At 37.2% G+C, this 18,552-nt stretch overlaps 1 protein-coding gene across 1 annotated transcript in view; it reads right to left on the bottom strand.

Moving 5' to 3' along the window:
* The window catches only part of WASHC4 (WASH complex subunit 4), a 52,444-nt gene extending 34,694 nt beyond the window's left edge, over positions 1-17,750 (bottom strand). The window contains exons 1-13 of the mRNA XM_037067834.1: positions 17,604-17,750; positions 14,317-14,456; positions 13,176-13,229; positions 13,017-13,082; positions 12,230-12,275; positions 11,708-11,775; positions 8,807-8,889; positions 6,573-6,615; positions 6,007-6,110; positions 5,344-5,464; positions 3,980-4,103; positions 3,743-3,870; positions 2,491-2,651 (exon numbers count right to left, since the gene is read on the bottom strand). Coding sequence (XP_036923729.1) covers positions 2,491-2,651; positions 3,743-3,870; positions 3,980-4,103; positions 5,344-5,464; positions 6,007-6,110; positions 6,573-6,615; positions 8,807-8,889; positions 11,708-11,775; positions 12,230-12,275; positions 13,017-13,082; positions 13,176-13,229; positions 14,317-14,456; positions 17,604-17,664 — 1,199 coding nt within the window. The 5' untranslated portion in view covers positions 17,665-17,750. The remainder of the gene's footprint in view (positions 1-2,490; positions 2,652-3,742; positions 3,871-3,979; positions 4,104-5,343; positions 5,465-6,006; positions 6,111-6,572; positions 6,616-8,806; positions 8,890-11,707; positions 11,776-12,229; positions 12,276-13,016; positions 13,083-13,175; positions 13,230-14,316; positions 14,457-17,603) is intronic.
* Positions 17,751-18,552: the final 802 nt, after the last annotated feature.

Below are 18,552 nucleotides of genomic sequence, written 5' to 3'. Positions count from 1 at the left end.
CCTCTCTCCCGGGTTTCACTACAATGGAGTTTCTACAGCAGAAGTGCACGGACACTGGAAATCTGTGCAGCTCCACAGTGACTGCGTATCTTCAGAATCAAAATTTAGAAACATAAAATTTTACCATGTGGGATCTCTGAAAGCCAACTTATCAACCTTCTACCCAACAAGACTCACTTCGCACAGCACCCTGGACTGTTGGTCATCTACATCCTGCCCACGCAGGTCTGGTGAGAGCGCACAGTGCCTACCGCTCAGAGCAGTCTACACAAGGCTGCTGGAGGCCCAAGAGTAGAACTGGCATGAGTGTGCACGCCCTCTATGTACCCAGCTGTGTGACCCGGCAAGATCCATTTCTCTAAGCCTCATTTTTCTATCAAAAATGGGACAAAAACAGTGCTGTTGAGAAGCAGTTTCCAGGTTATGCTCTAGAGTTTGACTGCCAGGCTCTGCCATCAACTTGGTTAAATTTGGTAAGTTTAATCTTTCTGTACTTCAGTTTTCTCATCTATAAAATGGCAGTAACAACCATATCTACCTCATATCATTTTCTGATGACTAAAGAAGATAATATACATGAAATTCCTGGATTAGTTGCTGGCTTATCAGAAGTATTGAACAGATATTAGTGATAGTGTTTATTTCCCACATAAGATTGTTACAGGTTTTACATAAGGCACTGTGTCTAAAGCCTTTATTAGCATAATGCCTACTAAATAGTTAAGAGCTCGATCATGTTAGCAATTATAATGTCATTTTCATCTTTTAGTTCTAGCCTAACATTTTAAAGCTACAGAGATCGTATCTGTTCCCTCCTTAACCTGAATGCCCCTCAAATACTCAAAGACACCCTCGACACGTTCCCCAGACTTCTCTTTTAAAGGTCAAACTATACAGAGACTCTTCAATGAGCCTTTAAGGGACATGGTTCTCAGATCTTCACACATCCTGTTCGGCTTCACCTAGGGAGGCTCCAGTTTGGGATCCTCTTCCTGTCCAATAAAACATGGTGCCACCGAACACCAACCACGATCTGACCAATACGAATTCAATGAAACTACCAATTCCTGTGGTCCAGATATTGTAACTACTGGTTTCCATAAGCTGGATTTAGTTGTTGATGTAATCTAAGTATATACTGGCATTTTTAGCAACTGCATCATACTATTAAAGAATATTAAGCCTCTGATGATTAAAACATCCACATCTTTTTTAAATTACTGCTATTAACCCTGATCCCAATCTCCCCATCTTACTGAATTCATCTCTTTAACCTAAATCCAAACTTATGCCTTTATCTCCTCTCAACCCCCTAAAGTATTAGGGAGCTCTGAAATCCCTACTGTAAGTAGTCCTGCCTGAACCGAGCTGTCATCTTCCACTGACTTTAATCACAGACTGCGGGAGAATAATGCTTTAGGCAGGGGTGTCCAACATTTTGGCATCTCTGGGTCACACTGGAAGAAGAGTTGTCTTGGACCTCACATTAAATAAACAAATACTAATGAAAACTGATGAACAAAAAAAGCGTTTTAAGTAAATTCACGATTTTGTGTTGGGCCAAATTCATAGCCATCCCTGGCCACATGTGGCCCGTAACCCATCGGTTGGACATCTCTGCTCAGGGGAGATCCTATATTTGACAAAATTATTCCCACTGTGTAGCAGTGGCCCCACTTCCCCTCGATAGTCAAGATCAACAGAAGGTGGCTAGGCATGCCTCCTACCCTTCCAGTATGTCACAGAGAGAAATGTGTCCAGCACAGGGCCAAGGGCCAAGTCCTGTGTCACTTACCACCTTCACCCAGATCAACATGTGATTTTAGCCCTGCACTCGAGTAAAGATGTGCAGTAAACCTAACTGTCGATGCTGGGTGAGAACACCGGAGCTCTTTATCACATTTTCTCTATTTTGGGTACATTTGAAAATTTACACAGTAAGAGCTAAAAAATCAGAGGTCAATATCAGAAGAAACTAAAAGCACTCATTCAAGGAAGATTAAGGTACAGGTGGTAATTATTTTTCCCTTTAAACCTTTAGTTTTTAACTTTTTAAATATGTACCTACATTAGTTTCCTAAAAGTACAGAAAAGAAATGCATAAAACTAAAGTCAACTCCTCCAAAATCAACACTGAACCACGGACACAAAATGTTCTAATGACACCTACTGTAGACTCCACTTTTAACAAAAACTACTTAATGCACCTGATAAACATTATATGTGCATGTATGTGTGCATATATACATATATGTGTATATATGTACATAAATACACACACACATCTCCAAAAAGTATAATTTGCCTAAATCTTAAATGGAGTATAAGCTTAAAAACAAAACGAAAACTCCTAGAAAATAAATTTCCTAGAGAATGCTCGACCTTTTCCCTGATAATGAGTAAGTACGTTTGATTTTATAATTCAAATGTGTAAGCTTTGAAAATATAAAATATCTAAATATTTTCATTACAGGTACTTCTTAAACCTACTTGGTAAGTGATTGAGCTTTCTGCTGTAGGAAAGTATCTCTGTGTACTTTAATGGCTTGAAGACTTTTTCTGTCTAGAAGTTTGGCAGCTGCTGGTATTTTCTGGATCAAAAAATTATCAGGAAACCAAATAATATTAGCAATTAGAGTGATGGCTGGTACCTGAAACAGTAACCATAAGATGAAACAAATCATTAAATGAAGGCTAAACAGTAAGTTGTTTAATAGTTCTACAATACATAATGGAAGTTCTACAATACATAATTTTCTTTATTTCAAGAAAATTAATCACGAAAAATTACTTATTTATATATTATGAGACAAATTATCTTACTGTGGCATAATTAAGACATTCCTATGTTGGGTATACAGCATAACAATAATTTCATCCTTCCTAAGTATTAAATAATACAACACATGTACACACATGCACACACTCTCATGGATTTTAAGATGAATAAATATATGCAAAAGAAATCAAATGGAAATCCTCATGACCTTCACTTTCACTCTATATTAGCATTTAGAAAAAATTATAAACACCAAAAAAAGCTGGGTTCTCATGGTCACATATCACTTGATTCTTCATACAAACTAAATTTTTGAATTTTTAAAATCCTTATCCAAGGACATTTTTTTTAATTGCTTTTAGAGAGAAAGAAAGAGAGAGCGAAGGAACCATCAATGTGTGAGAGAAACATTGACTGGTTGCCTCCTGTACTTGCCCAGCCCTACAATCACACACACCTGGACCAGGAATAAGACCAGCAAGCCTAGGTATGTGCCCTGGCCAGGAACTGAACCCACAACCCTTCGGTGATGGGATGATGCTCCTACCAACTGAGCCACATTGGCCAGGACTAAATTTACAATTTTTAAATCAGGTGCCACATCATGGAAACAGGAAAAATGTACAAAATTTTTTAAAAATATTTTCTACTTCAATAATGAGAATGAGTGGCAACCAGAGGAAGAGAAGGAAGAGAGAAAAGTAGTAATAGAAAGTTAATGTATAGAAAAAAACTGGAAAACCACCACCAATACTTATTTATATTACGTAGAATTATAAGGTATTTTCATGTACTATATTACTTATTTCTAGAATGCTAGGGGCTTTTTTAATGACTATATTTTTATAATTATATAAAAATTATTTTTTAAGCAGAAATAGAATGCATTTTAACATATTCACTTTTATCCAAAATCTTTGTCATCTACTCAAATAGAAAAAAGTAAAAACTGCAAGTTCTTACCTTCTTACAAATGTCCAATAAAGACTTATAAAACTTTTTATCAATAGTTCGAAAAATTTGAAAGTGTAGTACAAAGAGACCACAAATCCCAACATACTTGTCTCTCTGGTCAATTTCAGAAGGCTCTCCTTAAAAAATGATAACATGAGAGAAAAACAGAATAAGTATATTTAAAATTCTACTTTCAAGAAAATGCAAACTTTATAAACAAAAGCCAAAAAACACACTATACATTACCAAGTCTGGCTTCTACGTTTGCAAAAATTGAGCGAATACTATGTGCAAATTCTTCTGCAAAAGTGCTATTTTTTGACACAGATATACCTCCATTAAGGGAATCAAACTGCTGCTCTATACAGGCCTAGAAAGGAAACATGTAAAGAGGACTCTCAATAACAACCTATTAAACAAATTTAAATATAGTGTGTGATGAACAGCTACATTCATCGTTTTAATTTTACTAGCACTGAAGTTCAGGTTTTTACCTTGATCTACTATTTAAATCCTTCTGAATGGAAAATTTACATATACTTATATATTTGAGTACCAGTTATGTGAAATAAAACTAAATCAAAAATTTGTAATTCAATATGAAGAGATATACTCAGTGATGTATAAAAGACCTGTCTGATGAAGCACTAGAAAACATGTTTTATTATTTCCTTTGTACTTTCAAAAGTAGAGTTATTTTTTCTGTTTACAATTACTTTCCTACCACTTTATCACAGCATGTGCGGAAATGTCTCCTGGAAAACAATCAATGACAAAAAAATTGCCTTCTAAATATAATGGATTAAATTGTTTTAAACAAGAGTTTGGATGAATCTGTTAAAACTGTGGTCAGGTAAAATACAAATTAAAGCAGGTGTTACATGGGATGCAACGCAACTTCTGGTGGGCACCACCCACAGCACTGCTGTCCACAGAATCACAGAATCACCAACACAACTGCTGAACAGAATCTTCTGTGAGGATGGAAATGCTCTACTTCTGCGTTATCCGATGTGATGGCTGACCACAAACAGTGTCTGGCTATTTTTCCTCCAAGCCTTACTGAGATGTTATTGACAAAAAACATGTAAGTTTAAGATGCACAGTGTGATGACTAAGTTACATGTGGCTATTAAGCACTTGAAATGCTGTCAGTGTGGCAGAGGAAGGAGACTTTTTATTTTAAGTAATTTACATTTAAATAGCCACACGTGATTAGAAGCTACCTGGACTCTGGACTGTGCAGATCCAAATCATATTCTCCGAGCCTCGGAAGAATTAAACAGACTTTTAAAAAGTAGTTTCACAAACCTAAATCTAGAGGTTAACAACAAACACAGTACTTAACACAACTGCTTAGATCTTATTCCTTGAAGAGCTTTACTTTTTTACACTAAAAAAAAAAATCCTCATCCCCAAATACAACTAGTACACTAATTTTGTTCGCCATTAGATACTGAAATATTACTTATTAGTAGACTAACAATGTTTTAAGACAAAGCACTTTTAAAGAAAAACATATTCAACGGTATGCTAGTATGCTATCAAAGTGCCCTACTACAATTCTGCACGTAAGCCCATTCATCATACACTGAATACAGCTCTCGTACCTGAAATATCATTCCATCAAGTAACTGCCCCTCTAGCTTCAACAAGAACTTTTCAAATGGCTTTAGTTTTTCTTCCTGAATTCCAAATTTTGAAGGATTGTGATGAACAGATTTCAGTAGCCTTGTGGAAGATTATAAGACCATAAATTTTTAAATTGAAATTTTTCCCAGAAATCAAAATTTCATATTTGTATTTCTTGTTAGGCTCTACACATTGAAAAATCGAAACAAAAAAGAAAAACCTAATACATTTAATTTTCTAATCATTCCTTTTTATATCATCTTAAATTCAGATACTTGATGTTCTCTAGTTACCAGACATTTTGTAAACTTCTACATTGAAATAAAATGTGCTGACTTAAAAAGTCCTGGACTATACAGTGAAATAAAATTAAACTCAGAAAAGACAAGTGTCCTTTGAATAGAACCCAAAGACAAAATAAAGCAATCTGAGTCCTAAGGCAGTCCAGAATTAGGATGCTTTATACAAGTGTATCATACTCTCAAACGAGCCCACCTGAAACTAAAGAATGGTTCTACCTACCGAGAAACATCTGAAACGAGATTCTTCTAAATACATATTTCCAAGTCTTGTAAAGGACTTGTAGTATTTATATTTGTTAACTTTTTACCAAAATAAAGAGAATATTTTAACTGGCTCACCTTTTATACATAGTCCAGTGGTCTTTTAATGTGATATGATTATCAATAATCTCATCCAGGGTTAGCAAAACTGTCAGCAGCTCTCCCAAGTGCTCATACATAGTCTGTCAAAAAACCTTTAATGATTACCATTTAATCACTAGTTACAAGTTAAGCTTCATGTGAATTTTTAAAGTTAAACACATTTTAGCTAATTACTGAATTAGTTAAGGAGTGGGTAAATCAGTTTATTAAGCTCCAAATGAAACTACTAATCCTCAGATGGAATAATTAGTTTCAAACAGAGAAACACTCTGCCCAATACTTCATCCCTGACTGTGACACTGCAGATTTGTTTCTCTCTCCAAAGAGATCACTCGGAGAATCTGCACTAGGCCACTACCAGGAAAAACTAAGTTACACTAGTGGGTCAGTAATGTCTCGTCAGCTTCACAAACGAAAGAGAACAAATACAAAAAACAATCCTTTAAAACTCTTGCTATAATCGTTGCACTCCCCAATCATACAAACTCCAAAGTAAAATCAAGTAAAAATTAGTTTTATAGATCAAGTTAAATTACTTTTACCTGAAAATGAACTCCAGTTGTCTCTATAATTTTGGGTGCACCTCTATAATAAAAAAAATACCCAAGTTAAAAAATGTATCCTTTTTTTGTCACAGTTCACTTTTATTTTAAGGAGAACACATAGCAGCAGGAGCTCTTGGGATTTTAATATGAATTTATCTTTATTTCAGCTTTAGTCTATAAAATGTAAGAGATCCCAGGAATTACTACCCTGTTCCGCTTTCCCAAGAAGGGAACTAACTTGCGCATACAGAGCCGGGACTGCCCTTGCCTCTACCCAACTCAGTGGCTAGGGATATGACAATATGTGGTCCATGTACAGCCTTAGCCATTTAATACTAAAGGATCTAGCTTGGGAGGGAGGGTAGAACGGCGAGGAATAACAAAACTGATAATCATTTCCTTCTAAACTATTAGGATTTCCCAATTCCCAACTAGAATCTTTGTTATCCTACCCAAACTATTTCTGAGTTGTCATTCCTACTAGAAACAGTGCATACAGCTAGGATTACACCAAAATCAAAAGCCCCAAAATAATTTAATTTTACCTCCTAGAGATTCAATTTATTCAACAGTAAATAATTTAAAAATAGTACTTATATAACAAAGCACATATATTCTACAAGGCAGAATATTTTAAAATTAAACACACAATCCAATAAATTTCGTCTTCCTGAGGCAGGGGTATGGCGGTAGGAATTTACACACTCAGGACTGAATCGCAGCCCAGGCACTGCCGAGGCTGGAGTAGCCGTGCTCCTTCCGAGAGGGTGTCAGTGAAAGGACAGAACATAAATACCCGACTGAGGGGCCAACGTGAGGATGAGAAACAGTTAACACTGTCTTCCAGTTTATAAAGGAGAGTTAGGATGTAGCATGGCATGTTAGAACAAAAATGAATGGGTTGGTGAAAACGGTACCTAAACAGCTATGGAATCCTGGCAAAGTAATTCCTCTGGGCCTCAGTCATCTCTTCCATAATTGAGAATCCCTAGTCATGGACCTAACAAAGTTATTGTCGAGTTTCATTAAAACAGCCACGCACCTCTTAACCACAGGGATATGGTCTGAGAAATGCAGTTAGGGGACTTCATCATGGTGCAAACATCACACAGTGCACTTACACAAACCTAGATGGTACAGCCTACAATACACCTAGGCTGTAAGTTACAGCCTATTTCTCAATAAGGGAGGGAAAATAAATTTCCCTCTACCCCCTGGGCTCTTGGCTGAGACATCCCTATAGTTAAAGAGATTTTATTTTAGTACAGGATGAGAGACACTCTTAAAATTGAAGATTTCCCTTACAAATATAAATGTCTTTTTACAAAGAATAACTTCTACTTGGTTTTCAGAGCTTCTCCCTTGTCTGTTGTTTTTTAAATAATCTTTATGCCTACCAGAGGTATTTTAGTGTAACAAATTCTGTTCCCCTACAGCTCCCAGGCTACAAACCTAGGATGTTACTATCCTGAATACTGTAGACAACTGTAACACAGTGGTAAATATTTCTGTAATGCACTGTGCTACAAGGTAACTACAGCTATGTCACTAGGTGATGGGAACTTTTCAGCTCCATTAAAATCTTATGGGACCATCATCATATATGTGGTCCATAAGTAACTGAAATGTCATTATTCGTCACATGACTGTAGTAAGAGGGGAAAGTTTTAAGTAAAGCTATTAATCATGCAAGATAATTATTTTGTGATAGTAAAAATGGTAAGAACTCTGAAAATTTGATCCTTTTTCTTGAATGCAGGGCAGTAGTCCCCAAACCTGAAAGATTATTAGAATTACTCACAAAAATTTGTATGTTAATTCCCTAACCCCACTCCTAAAGATTCTGCAGTTTAAGAAAAATGTCACGTGATTCCAATGAGCCAAGGAACCTTCACTGCAGAGGGAGGAAAGGAGTAAGAAGAGGGAACACAGTATGTTAGGCTTTCTCTATATAGTCAAATTCCCTTAGGATTATTCTGCCTACATTCTCATTCAGACAGATAATGGGTTTCTTCACCATGGTAGAAACTGTGACTCATTAACCTATCATTTCTTCATTAAACACATCAAACAGAGTTTGAAATAGCATGAGTGTTTGAGAATGCTGAATAGGTGAATGAAAGAATGAGTAAGTGAACAAACAAAAAACTATTTCAGGTAATTAGCTAGTTTTTGAAAAACATTTCCTGTATTTCTATTACAAAGGCAAAAATATTTCTAAAATCCATTACTTGTTACTGATATAGAGGGCAGCCAACTGATGGACTACATTCATCACCACTTCATAGCACCTCGTAACAAAACAAGACAGTTCCTGAAATGACAAGTTGGGTATATGTTACAAAGTTGCTTTTAAAATGTCACCATTTCTGACTGAATTTTAGGGTAATAAGTTTAAACAAAAACAAAACAGTTTTCCAGTAAGAACTCCAGTTAACCTGCAGCCAACCTCAAGCATCCCCCGAGGAATCAATTCTTAACTCATCTCCAGCACCCCAAGGTCACTTCTACCTCTGCCCCCACGTTTCGTTCATCCTTCTAGTTTAAGTCTTAGGTTTTACCCGTGTAACTCCTGAATGACAAAGACTGTCTCATTCCTTCTCTGAATACCACTGCCTGGCACAGCAGCGAACCCTCAACTGCTTCTCAAGAAATTTCTGTCCTATCAGATGAATAAACGGATGAACACCCGAATGAATGAAGAAGCACAAAAGCTTCCAGTTTTAATGACAATGAAGGGAAAGGGCTCTCCAGAAATCACTCTCACATAACGTTACATGTTCACCTTTAACCTTATTTATAAACAGAACTGGCACAAGGCAAGTGAAATATTAATTGTCTTAGAAATAACTAACTTGCATGTACCATGTCCCACCACCTCCTTTTAAACCTAAAGCAACAGTTTATGCCCTGACATACCTAAAACCTGATTAAACCTGCGCTGTTCTCAACTGTACACTATAGAGGCAGGTATTTCTGCTGGTTTTGTGCACGGCTGTATCCCCAGCACCAAGAATGATTTGTAACATGTCTATGCTCATAAAATACTTGTTGAATGTTTAAAAATGAAATTTTATGCAGCTCTCAGTGAAATCCAAAAACAATGTAATATTCTTAAATGAAAATAACGCATTTCAATTTTACTTAAATAGCTCCAGTTTTAGATTTCTTATTAAATTTCTAAAAGTTTAATAAAAAGCAGAGAAAAGAACAGAAAAACAGAGGACAAGCAGCATAAAGGAGGCTGAAACAACTCTGGATATGTAACAGGCTAAGACAGAAACAGAATAAATTAGCCAATTAAAAGACAAAGATTTTCAGATTGCATAAAAAATCAAAATCCAGATATGTGCAGTATTAAGAAACAAAGCACAGTGATACTGGCAGCTCGAAAAAATGAAGAGATAAATCAAGAAAATGTTAACTCAAACAGAGCTGGGGCACTGAAATTAGTATCAGACAAAACAAACTGTTGGCAACACTACAGCTAACTACTATATATAATTATATATTATATACATATCATCATAGCCTAAGAGGGTCACCATACCATGATAAAAGATTCAATTTATTAGAAATTACTAACAGTTCTAAACTTGTATACACCAAATAAAATATCTTCAAAATAAAAAATATAAAATTTAGTAAAACTAGGGGGAGAAACTGACACAACGCTGGGACCCTACAGATCACGTTTCTTAAGACTCCTGCCCAGCAGGCTTCCTGTCGGGCTCTGCCAAAGAAGGGGTGGCACTAAAAGGAGACTAGAGGGCAGGAAAAACATCCAATTTCTACCCCTTTTTATCAACGTAATGCGGCAGGAGCAGTTCCCACCAGCAAAGGCAGACTGCTCCGGCCCCCAGCTCCTTCCACCACCGCGGAGCCAGCCCCGCACTGCCCTCTCACAGGTACCTGCAGCAGCCAGGCAGCACCGCTCCCTCAGAGGTGTAAGTGCTAATTCCAGGCGCCTGCTCCTCCCAGCTCCCAGATCCTGGCTCTCAGCCTCTTCCCCTTTGCCCCCTAGGTGGAGAGGTGGTACCTGCTTCCTCCGGATCGCCTCTTTGTTCTATTCACTCAGTGCTCCAACTTTTATGTAACCAACTACCTATATCAAAACCTCCTCTTTTGAAGTGTCTTGTGTGAACTGTTTTCTACACTGGACCCTGACTGACCCATACCATAACAGAGGGCAATTTGAACAAAATGCTCTCAAATTAGGTCAGGTATACCAATAAAAAGTACTAACGAATGATATAAAAGATCTCAATGATATATGAGCATGCCTGATTCAATGAAATAATCAACAAGATTATTGACCCAACAAGCAGAAGGCAGGTAGAATTATGGGTATTTTTACCTCATCTCCAATGTTTGCTTTTGTCATATTGTATAAGCATTGCTTTTATAATGGATAGGTGAGAAAGAAAAGTTATTTCATTGTTTTGAAAAAATTAAACCATAAGACTTAGATAACTAAAACTTGGCAGTGAGCCCCGACCGGTGTGGCTCAGTTGGTTGGGCATCATCCCATAAAGTGAAAGGTCACCGGTTTGATTCCTGGTCATAGCACATGCCTGGGCTGCAGGCCTGGTCCCTGGTCAAAGCATGTGGCAGAGGCAACCAATCGATGTTTCTCTCCCTCTCTTTCTTCTTCCCTTCCCCTCTCTAAGAATAAATAAACAAAATCTTTTAAAAATAAATAAAACAGAACTTTGTAGTGATGAAAAGCGTATCTAAATCCAAACATTTGGTCAGAAGCATCAAGCTCATGTGTTTTCAACACCTCATCACTGCTCATATAGCAGCTTAATCACCCCTATCAGCGACTTTTTCCTGGAATAATTTATCTTTTCCTACATAGTATAAAGTTTAAATTACTTTAAAAGATACAGTGGTAAGTTGTCCATAAATGAAACTATACAAAGAAACTTATTTGGATCTTTACTTCCCTAAAAACTCTATGAAAATCTTTTAGGAATTACAATCCCCTTAATTATAATCCAATGCCAACCAAGTGTCTTACCCTCACAGTACAAATTTTTAGCATGTGAAGGTTTCAGAAATTTTTAATTATTTGTAATTCACCAAAACTTTTCAAAGAAAAACCTCAATAAAAAGTAAAAATCAATTACCTGTAAGAATGAAACAAATCTCCCCATTTGTATTTGGCAATCACCTTCCACCATGCTAGAATCTGTGGCTTTAAAAGGCAAAATGAAGATTTTTATTTCAATTATTTTTACATAAACTAGATCAATACCAAAAAATAAAAGTGATTTTTATTCATTAGTACATCTTCTAATCTGCATACTATTAACAGGATTTTTACACTGAAATAAAAAAGAAAATCTTTAATTACCCAATTGGAAGTAACCATCTGCTTTCCTATTTAATTCAAGGAAAATTCTCATCTAGCTACAATGCTTTATAATTTATAAAAATATCACAAATAGGCTTTACAGAAATTGCTGCTGCTTCATCACTCAGGTTTTTTTTCACCTGTCTACCAAACAAACCAACAAAGCAAAAAAGCAAAAAATCTGAATGCTTTTCTCACACTAATACATATGGTAATCGTAGAACTGTCTGTTAACTTTTTGTTCATTTCGACATCAAAAGACATCCCAACATTATAATGTGAAATTTTAGCTTACCTCCTTCTCCATAAAATAAGAGACCGTTATAAAATTTAGTTTCAGCCTGTTTTAAAAAAATTAAAATAACTTTACAAGGTGCTCTTTTGTTTTTAAGTTCCTAGGCTCTCTTAATCATTCATATTCAGTAATAAGCAGAGGACATCACTTATAAAGCAATTCACTTAAATTCAGAAGCTGCTTATAATTCAGATAAATCTATCTTTAGAGTACCAAAAATTTTTACTGACAGTCAATGTCATTTCTTGATTTCTCTAATCTTTCCTTTGTCTTCTCTGACCACTCTACTGTACACCCTCCCATTAGTTCATGGGAGACAGAAAGCAAACACATAGTACCAAAAACAGAGAGAAAAAATGAGTTACCAACTTCCGTCAGAGTTTTGATTGCTCCAGACAAGGAAACACAAAATATATTACAAACCCAAAGCTTTTAAAATATATCAGTTATATCTAGAAAGCAAGTATACATGACAGGTAATAGACTTTGAACGTATGCTGACCTCAACCCGAACTGTTACTACCAGTAAACTGCTGGGCAAGTGACAGCCTCTTTACACCCCACTCTCCTCATCTGTTCCTCACAAACCCCCTGGGCTGCTGTATTAACAGGGTGAACACGGTGTTTGGTACATAGTATCCGTCATTACTATTACAATTAAATAAATAATTCATTTAGCATTCAATAAATATTCATGTGCAATGTACACATACAAGCACATAGCTCCTTTTAAGCCATGTTTTTAACATCTTATGAATACGAATAATAAAAAAATAAAAATAATTACCTCATATTTTAATTTCTTAATTTCACAACAAAGTGCAGCATAAACTGTGATGACTTTGTTTAAGACCTAGTTTCATGAGTAAAAATATAAAAGAAAAATAAATTATAATAGGCAATTAAGGCATTTAAAAAATAGATTTTTAGGTTTAGGAATCTGTACCTTGTTTTCAGTCTTTATGAGTTCCAAAAGTGAAGACTGTTCATAAGGCAAAAGCTATATAAACAAGAAAAAGAGTATTTTTTTAATTTGAAAAGAACCACTGAAATCTTAAACACACAAATGGAGACTTGTTCTATTCTACTTAAACTTGCGTTAGACCTGATACTCAGCACCAGCACCATACCAGATAGGGAGTGAGTACTACTGGGTATGGGATTTCTTTTTGGGTTGGCAAAAAAGGTTCTAAAATTGGCTCTGGTGCTGGTTACACAACTCTGAATACACTACAAACCAAAGCATTGAATGATATATGAACTATCTCTCAAGAAAGCCTGTTATTTTTAAGACGGTACATGACTTAGTACGTAATAGATGCTCAATAAATGTCGTTAAGTGGTAACAGGCTATAGTTTTAAAGATAAAACAAGACAGAACTACCTCAAAATGAAATAGAGCAGGAGTGACCTATTTTATGCATTATAAAATTACTCCTGCCCTGGCTGGTGTGGCTCAGTTGGGTATCGTCCCGCAAACCAAAAGGTCTTGGGTTTGATTCCTGGTCAGAGTGCATGCCTGGGTTGTGGGTTCTGTCCCCAGCTGGGGCATGTGCGGGAGGCAAGCTATCCATGTTTCTCTCTCACATCAATCCCTCTCTTTCTCCCTCCTTCCCCCTCTCTAGAATAAAAAAACACATATAGTTCATTACTACCACATTTAGTTTCTCTAAATATCACAAAGGAGCTTTCAAAAATGACAAAAATATCCTGTATCTTGATTGGGATATGAGTCACATGGGTCTATGTGTTTGGCAAAACTCACTGAAAAGTGTATTTTAAATCTATGTACGTAAAATAATCTCACCTGAATATTCTATTCCAACTCTCATCATTTTCTTGACGGAAAAAAAAAAAGCTAGCTCAGAGTTGGAATCTGTCATTCTTGACACTTAAAAGGCTTTGAGATTGTATCACTCTTTAAAAACACAAAAATACCTGTATGGCTTAGAGAAAAGGAAATTAATAATTTTCCCCATGTTTCTTTTAGTTCTCTAGATACAAAATAACACGTTTCATTTTCAATAATTATGTTTTCAAGATATAGTGTGTCATAAAAATGTATGCATAAGTTAAAAAAATCAAACCTTTAATGCTATAGGATCAAGATTGAAATCCCAAACATCTCCAATGGAATCATCCAGTGCATCCTCAATTCTTCTCAACTGAGATGTATACTCCTCAAGAAACTTCCCGTAATTCTTAAGCTGAACTTCAGCATGAATTTCTAAAGGTAAATGTTAAAACAGTATGTGAGAAGTACAAAAATGACAGGGCATTTATTTCAAATAATCTCAAAAGCCACAGCAAAATAGATACTAAGCATTGTTAATGGTATCATTCTGGAATAGCTCAACTTCTTGGAAATACATTTTCAAAGTTTAACAATAATTCAGCTTTCAAAATTTTACAGATAGATAATTTTAAAAACAGATGCTGCCATATACAGATATATATATATCATCTCAAAACTAAAGTATTCTGAAAAAGTCACTATCCCACTGACCTATTATCTGGGGCTTTTAAATTTAAAATAATTCCTTAGACAACTCAATGTTCTAATTTTATATTTTAGTCATAAACAACAGTTATGAAAAAATCATGACCTGAATCAAGTGCAAAAATTGGTGTTGTCATACAAACAAAATTTAAAAGCATAATTCTTAATTCTAAGCACAGTAAGCTGTTTAAAAATACATCAATGTATTGTGTTTGAAATGCATTTAGACCTGTTTCATCATAATGAATATTATTCATGTAATGCCCCAAATTTATCAAGATATTTTGTTTTAGTCTACTACCATAATAAAGTTGGAAAGGTCAGTAAAGAACACTAAGTTTGGAATACTGGGCTTATATTTACAGAATTTACACACTAACAGATTCTAAAGAGTCACTGGAATAACTGAACAATAAAGGTATATACATCAATATTAATGAAAGTAAATATTCTACCCTATACATAAGAATTCATTGCTTATTACAAAGGCAGCAAATTTTCCCTGGCCAGGTAGCTCTGTTGGTTACAGCACCGTTCCAATACGCCAAGGTTGCAGGTTCAATGCCCATCAGGGCACATACAAGAATCAACCAATGAATGTATAATAAACAAAACAACAAAAATCTCTCTCCCTGTCCCTCAAATCAATAAATAAAAATGTTTTTTAAAAGGCAGCAAATTCAACTCCAACTCAGTTTTTTATTAATGTGAATAACCTCGTCCAACTTCTATCTTCTTACTAATACAGGTTTCTCTCCTCAGATGAGCAATGCAAAGCAAACTCTAAGTATCTTCTGATTCATAAAGACCTAGCTCCCCATTCTCCCTTATTTTACAACTAATGCACTGAATCAGGTGGACCAACTTAGTGCATTAGGGTCCTATCTCATTATAGCATTAACCTAGGCAATTTTGAAAAATAGTTAGTCTGTTAGTCTAGATATGATCCACAGCCCAAAAATTAATGAAAGTCAGGCACAGAGATGAGGTGTCTTTTCCCCAGAGCTTAAATTAAAAACTGCATACATTTCTCAAAATCCCAAGTACAAGTCTAATTGTTACATGGGAAATTACCACAGCTGTATTTAACCAGAAAATGAGTTAATGACAAAACTACAAAAACATGCCAATAAATTATTCACTTAGCTTGGGAACTCACAAAGTAGCAGGCAAAAGAAAACCTGTAACATCGTTAAAGTTCCTTGTTGGCAATATAAGGAATAGCTATAATACTAGTAAAAGTTAGAAAGATTTGAAAGGAGAATTACATGGTAATTCTTCAAGGGTGAAATTCCAAAAATCTACTTACACGGTCATCTCTTCCAACAGACTGCATTCTTTGTTATATCTTTGTATCCCTAATACCTAGCACAGCGCTTGGTACACAGAAAATGTCTGAGTAAATCTGATCATCCTACTCTAAGGTAAATGGTTTCCTAACCCAGTAACATACTGTTACTCCAATTTTTTTGAGGATGAAGGTAAAGATTCCACCTTAGACGTTACAGTTCATTACTTAAGGGAAGTGGGCGGAGGTAGATGAGGTTGTGGGGGGAGAAACGGTGATGGGAGGAGACTTGACTTGGGGTGGTCAGCGCAACACAATATATATACAAATGGTAAGTTATAGAAATGTACACCTGAAACCCATATAATTTTAGTAACCAATGGCACCCCAATAAATTCAAAAGAAAAAGGGTAGAAAAAGAAAAAATTCATTACTTATTCCAAAAGGGGAAACAGAGAAACTTTGTAACAGAAAATACAGAATCTTCTCGCCCCCAAATTAAAAGATTTTATTATCACCAAGATTGCTTTCTTTAATGCTGCATGAAAGCTAGTATCTTGTGGGATGTTTGGTGAAAAACTACAAACCATCCTGAGTTAAACTCAGGCTTCTTTGAGAGACTAATAAAATTTAATTCAATTTAAGTACACATGAATCTTTCATTAAAATTAAGCAAAATTTACACATAATTTTTTAAAATTACATTCACCTTTTGGAAAAACTGCATTAAAAAACAAATTCACAAGCACAATGTCCCAATACCTCTTATATCATTTATTCAGATTAATATCACCAAAGATAAGAAACAGACTGCAAACTCGTAATCTAGAGTTTCACTAAAATAATTTGGCTTCTAAATTTTGCTGCGTGTAATTGAATTTATTAGCTTTTCTTTTGGTTACACTTCTAAATTAAATCAGACAATCCGATTTTCTGAAGCAAACGTTAAAGCAGATTTGCTGTAATTTGTGAAACCTTTTTAGTTGCAATGGAAACAGCATGACATCCCTTTTAATAACGTAAATAAAAGGCATAGTAGGAGATAAATTAGCATTCACGTGTTTATTTTTACCACGGAAAGAGTTGTATTTCGCTCTAGTCTATGGTTATAGGCGTGTACAAGAAAAACCACTCGGACTTCCAAAAAAAGTTGGTTTGGGGAGAAAAACAGGAAACTGAAACAGGAACCCGGACCTCAGCCTCTTCTCAAAGTGAACGCTCGGAGGATCTGGCGAAAGCCCGGGGGACCCAGGGCCGGCCTCCGCTCCCCGGGTGCAGAGCCGCCCAGGACCCGCCCCGCCCGCGTCCCCACTGCAGAAGGTGGACGCCGCTCCCCCACGGCCACGAGGGCTCCCCGGGACAGTCACCGCCCCCACACCCAAGCCCGGACCCGCCTCTTCTGGGAACCCTAACCCCGAACAGGACGCTAGAGAGCGCTTCCCTCTCCCATCCCAAAGGGCAGAAGCTGCCCCTAACCGGAGGGCTGCGCAGCAACCGCGACGCAGAGCCCTCCCGCAGGAGCGCCGCCAGGGCTGAGGCCCGCGCCGGAACGTCCCCACGCAGCCCTCGTCCCGCAGCTCTCTTACTCTGCGAGCCGTCGTCAACGCGGTCAAACTCCCAGTCCGGGGACAGCGTCTCCACCGCCATCACCTTGGTGCCTCTCAGTCACAGCACCAAGCAGCCTGGATGACTGACAACACGGCCTCACCCCGGCGGCTGTCACAGCACGTGACTTCCGGCCCTAGCCCCGCCCCCGCGGGCAAGGGTCAGCTGAGTTTCAAGCCCCTGCGGGCGGGGCCGTGGGGGCCGCTGGGAAAGCGAGTCCTCTGCAGTGTCCGGGGAACGCGTCGTTGGCGGCGGCGGTCATCTGGGTGTCGTCCCCTTTTTATTTGGGCACTTCTCGTCTCATGCCACACCTATACCTTCAATTTCGCCTTGCAGTCTCTAGGACATATTTAACACCTATGGAGTTGCTCTCGGAAAGGCAAAATTGATGGGGTTGGGGCTTCACAGGAAGGCGTGGTCCTGGAAGGACGCTTCTTCCAGGCGCTCTCCAGGCGCTTCTTCCAAGAGGCGGGTATTCCCAACCCCCTCCCTGTCGCCACCATCAGGGAGCTTGTCTCTTGCCTCCTGCACGCCCTGTGCGATTGCTCTTGAGAAGAAATTGCTGTGCGAGAGGAAGAGAGTGGCGGAATTTTACTACTCCGCCTACATTGCATTCGCTGCTCTCCACTCCCTCCTCTCAAAAAGGTTGAGGGTGGTGGGGAGAGAAAATGCTTGTGCCTGCTACCTGGCTTTTCCGTGGAGAAGAATCTGTGTTACCCAGTAACTCTACTAGCTATATGACAATGTTCATTACTCCCTGGTTTTGAATAGATAGTAATGGGGAAAGATGGAAATGCCCATCAATAGGGAATAATTACAGAAATTTAATGATTCCTGCTATGAAATACTAGATAGCTGTTTTAAAAAATAGATATATAGAGTGAAATAGATAAAGTAGCGTGAAAAATTTGTTAGTTTCTACGCCCAGTG

The sequence above is a fragment of the Sturnira hondurensis genome, unplaced genomic scaffold, assembly GCF_014824575.4.
Source record: "Sturnira hondurensis isolate 20B ecotype Veracruz unplaced genomic scaffold, ASM1482457v3 Scaffold0017436, whole genome shotgun sequence".
NCBI classification, from domain to species: Eukaryota; Metazoa; Chordata; class Mammalia; order Chiroptera; family Phyllostomidae; genus Sturnira; species Sturnira hondurensis.
This window is presented reverse-complemented; position numbering and strand designations above follow the sequence as displayed.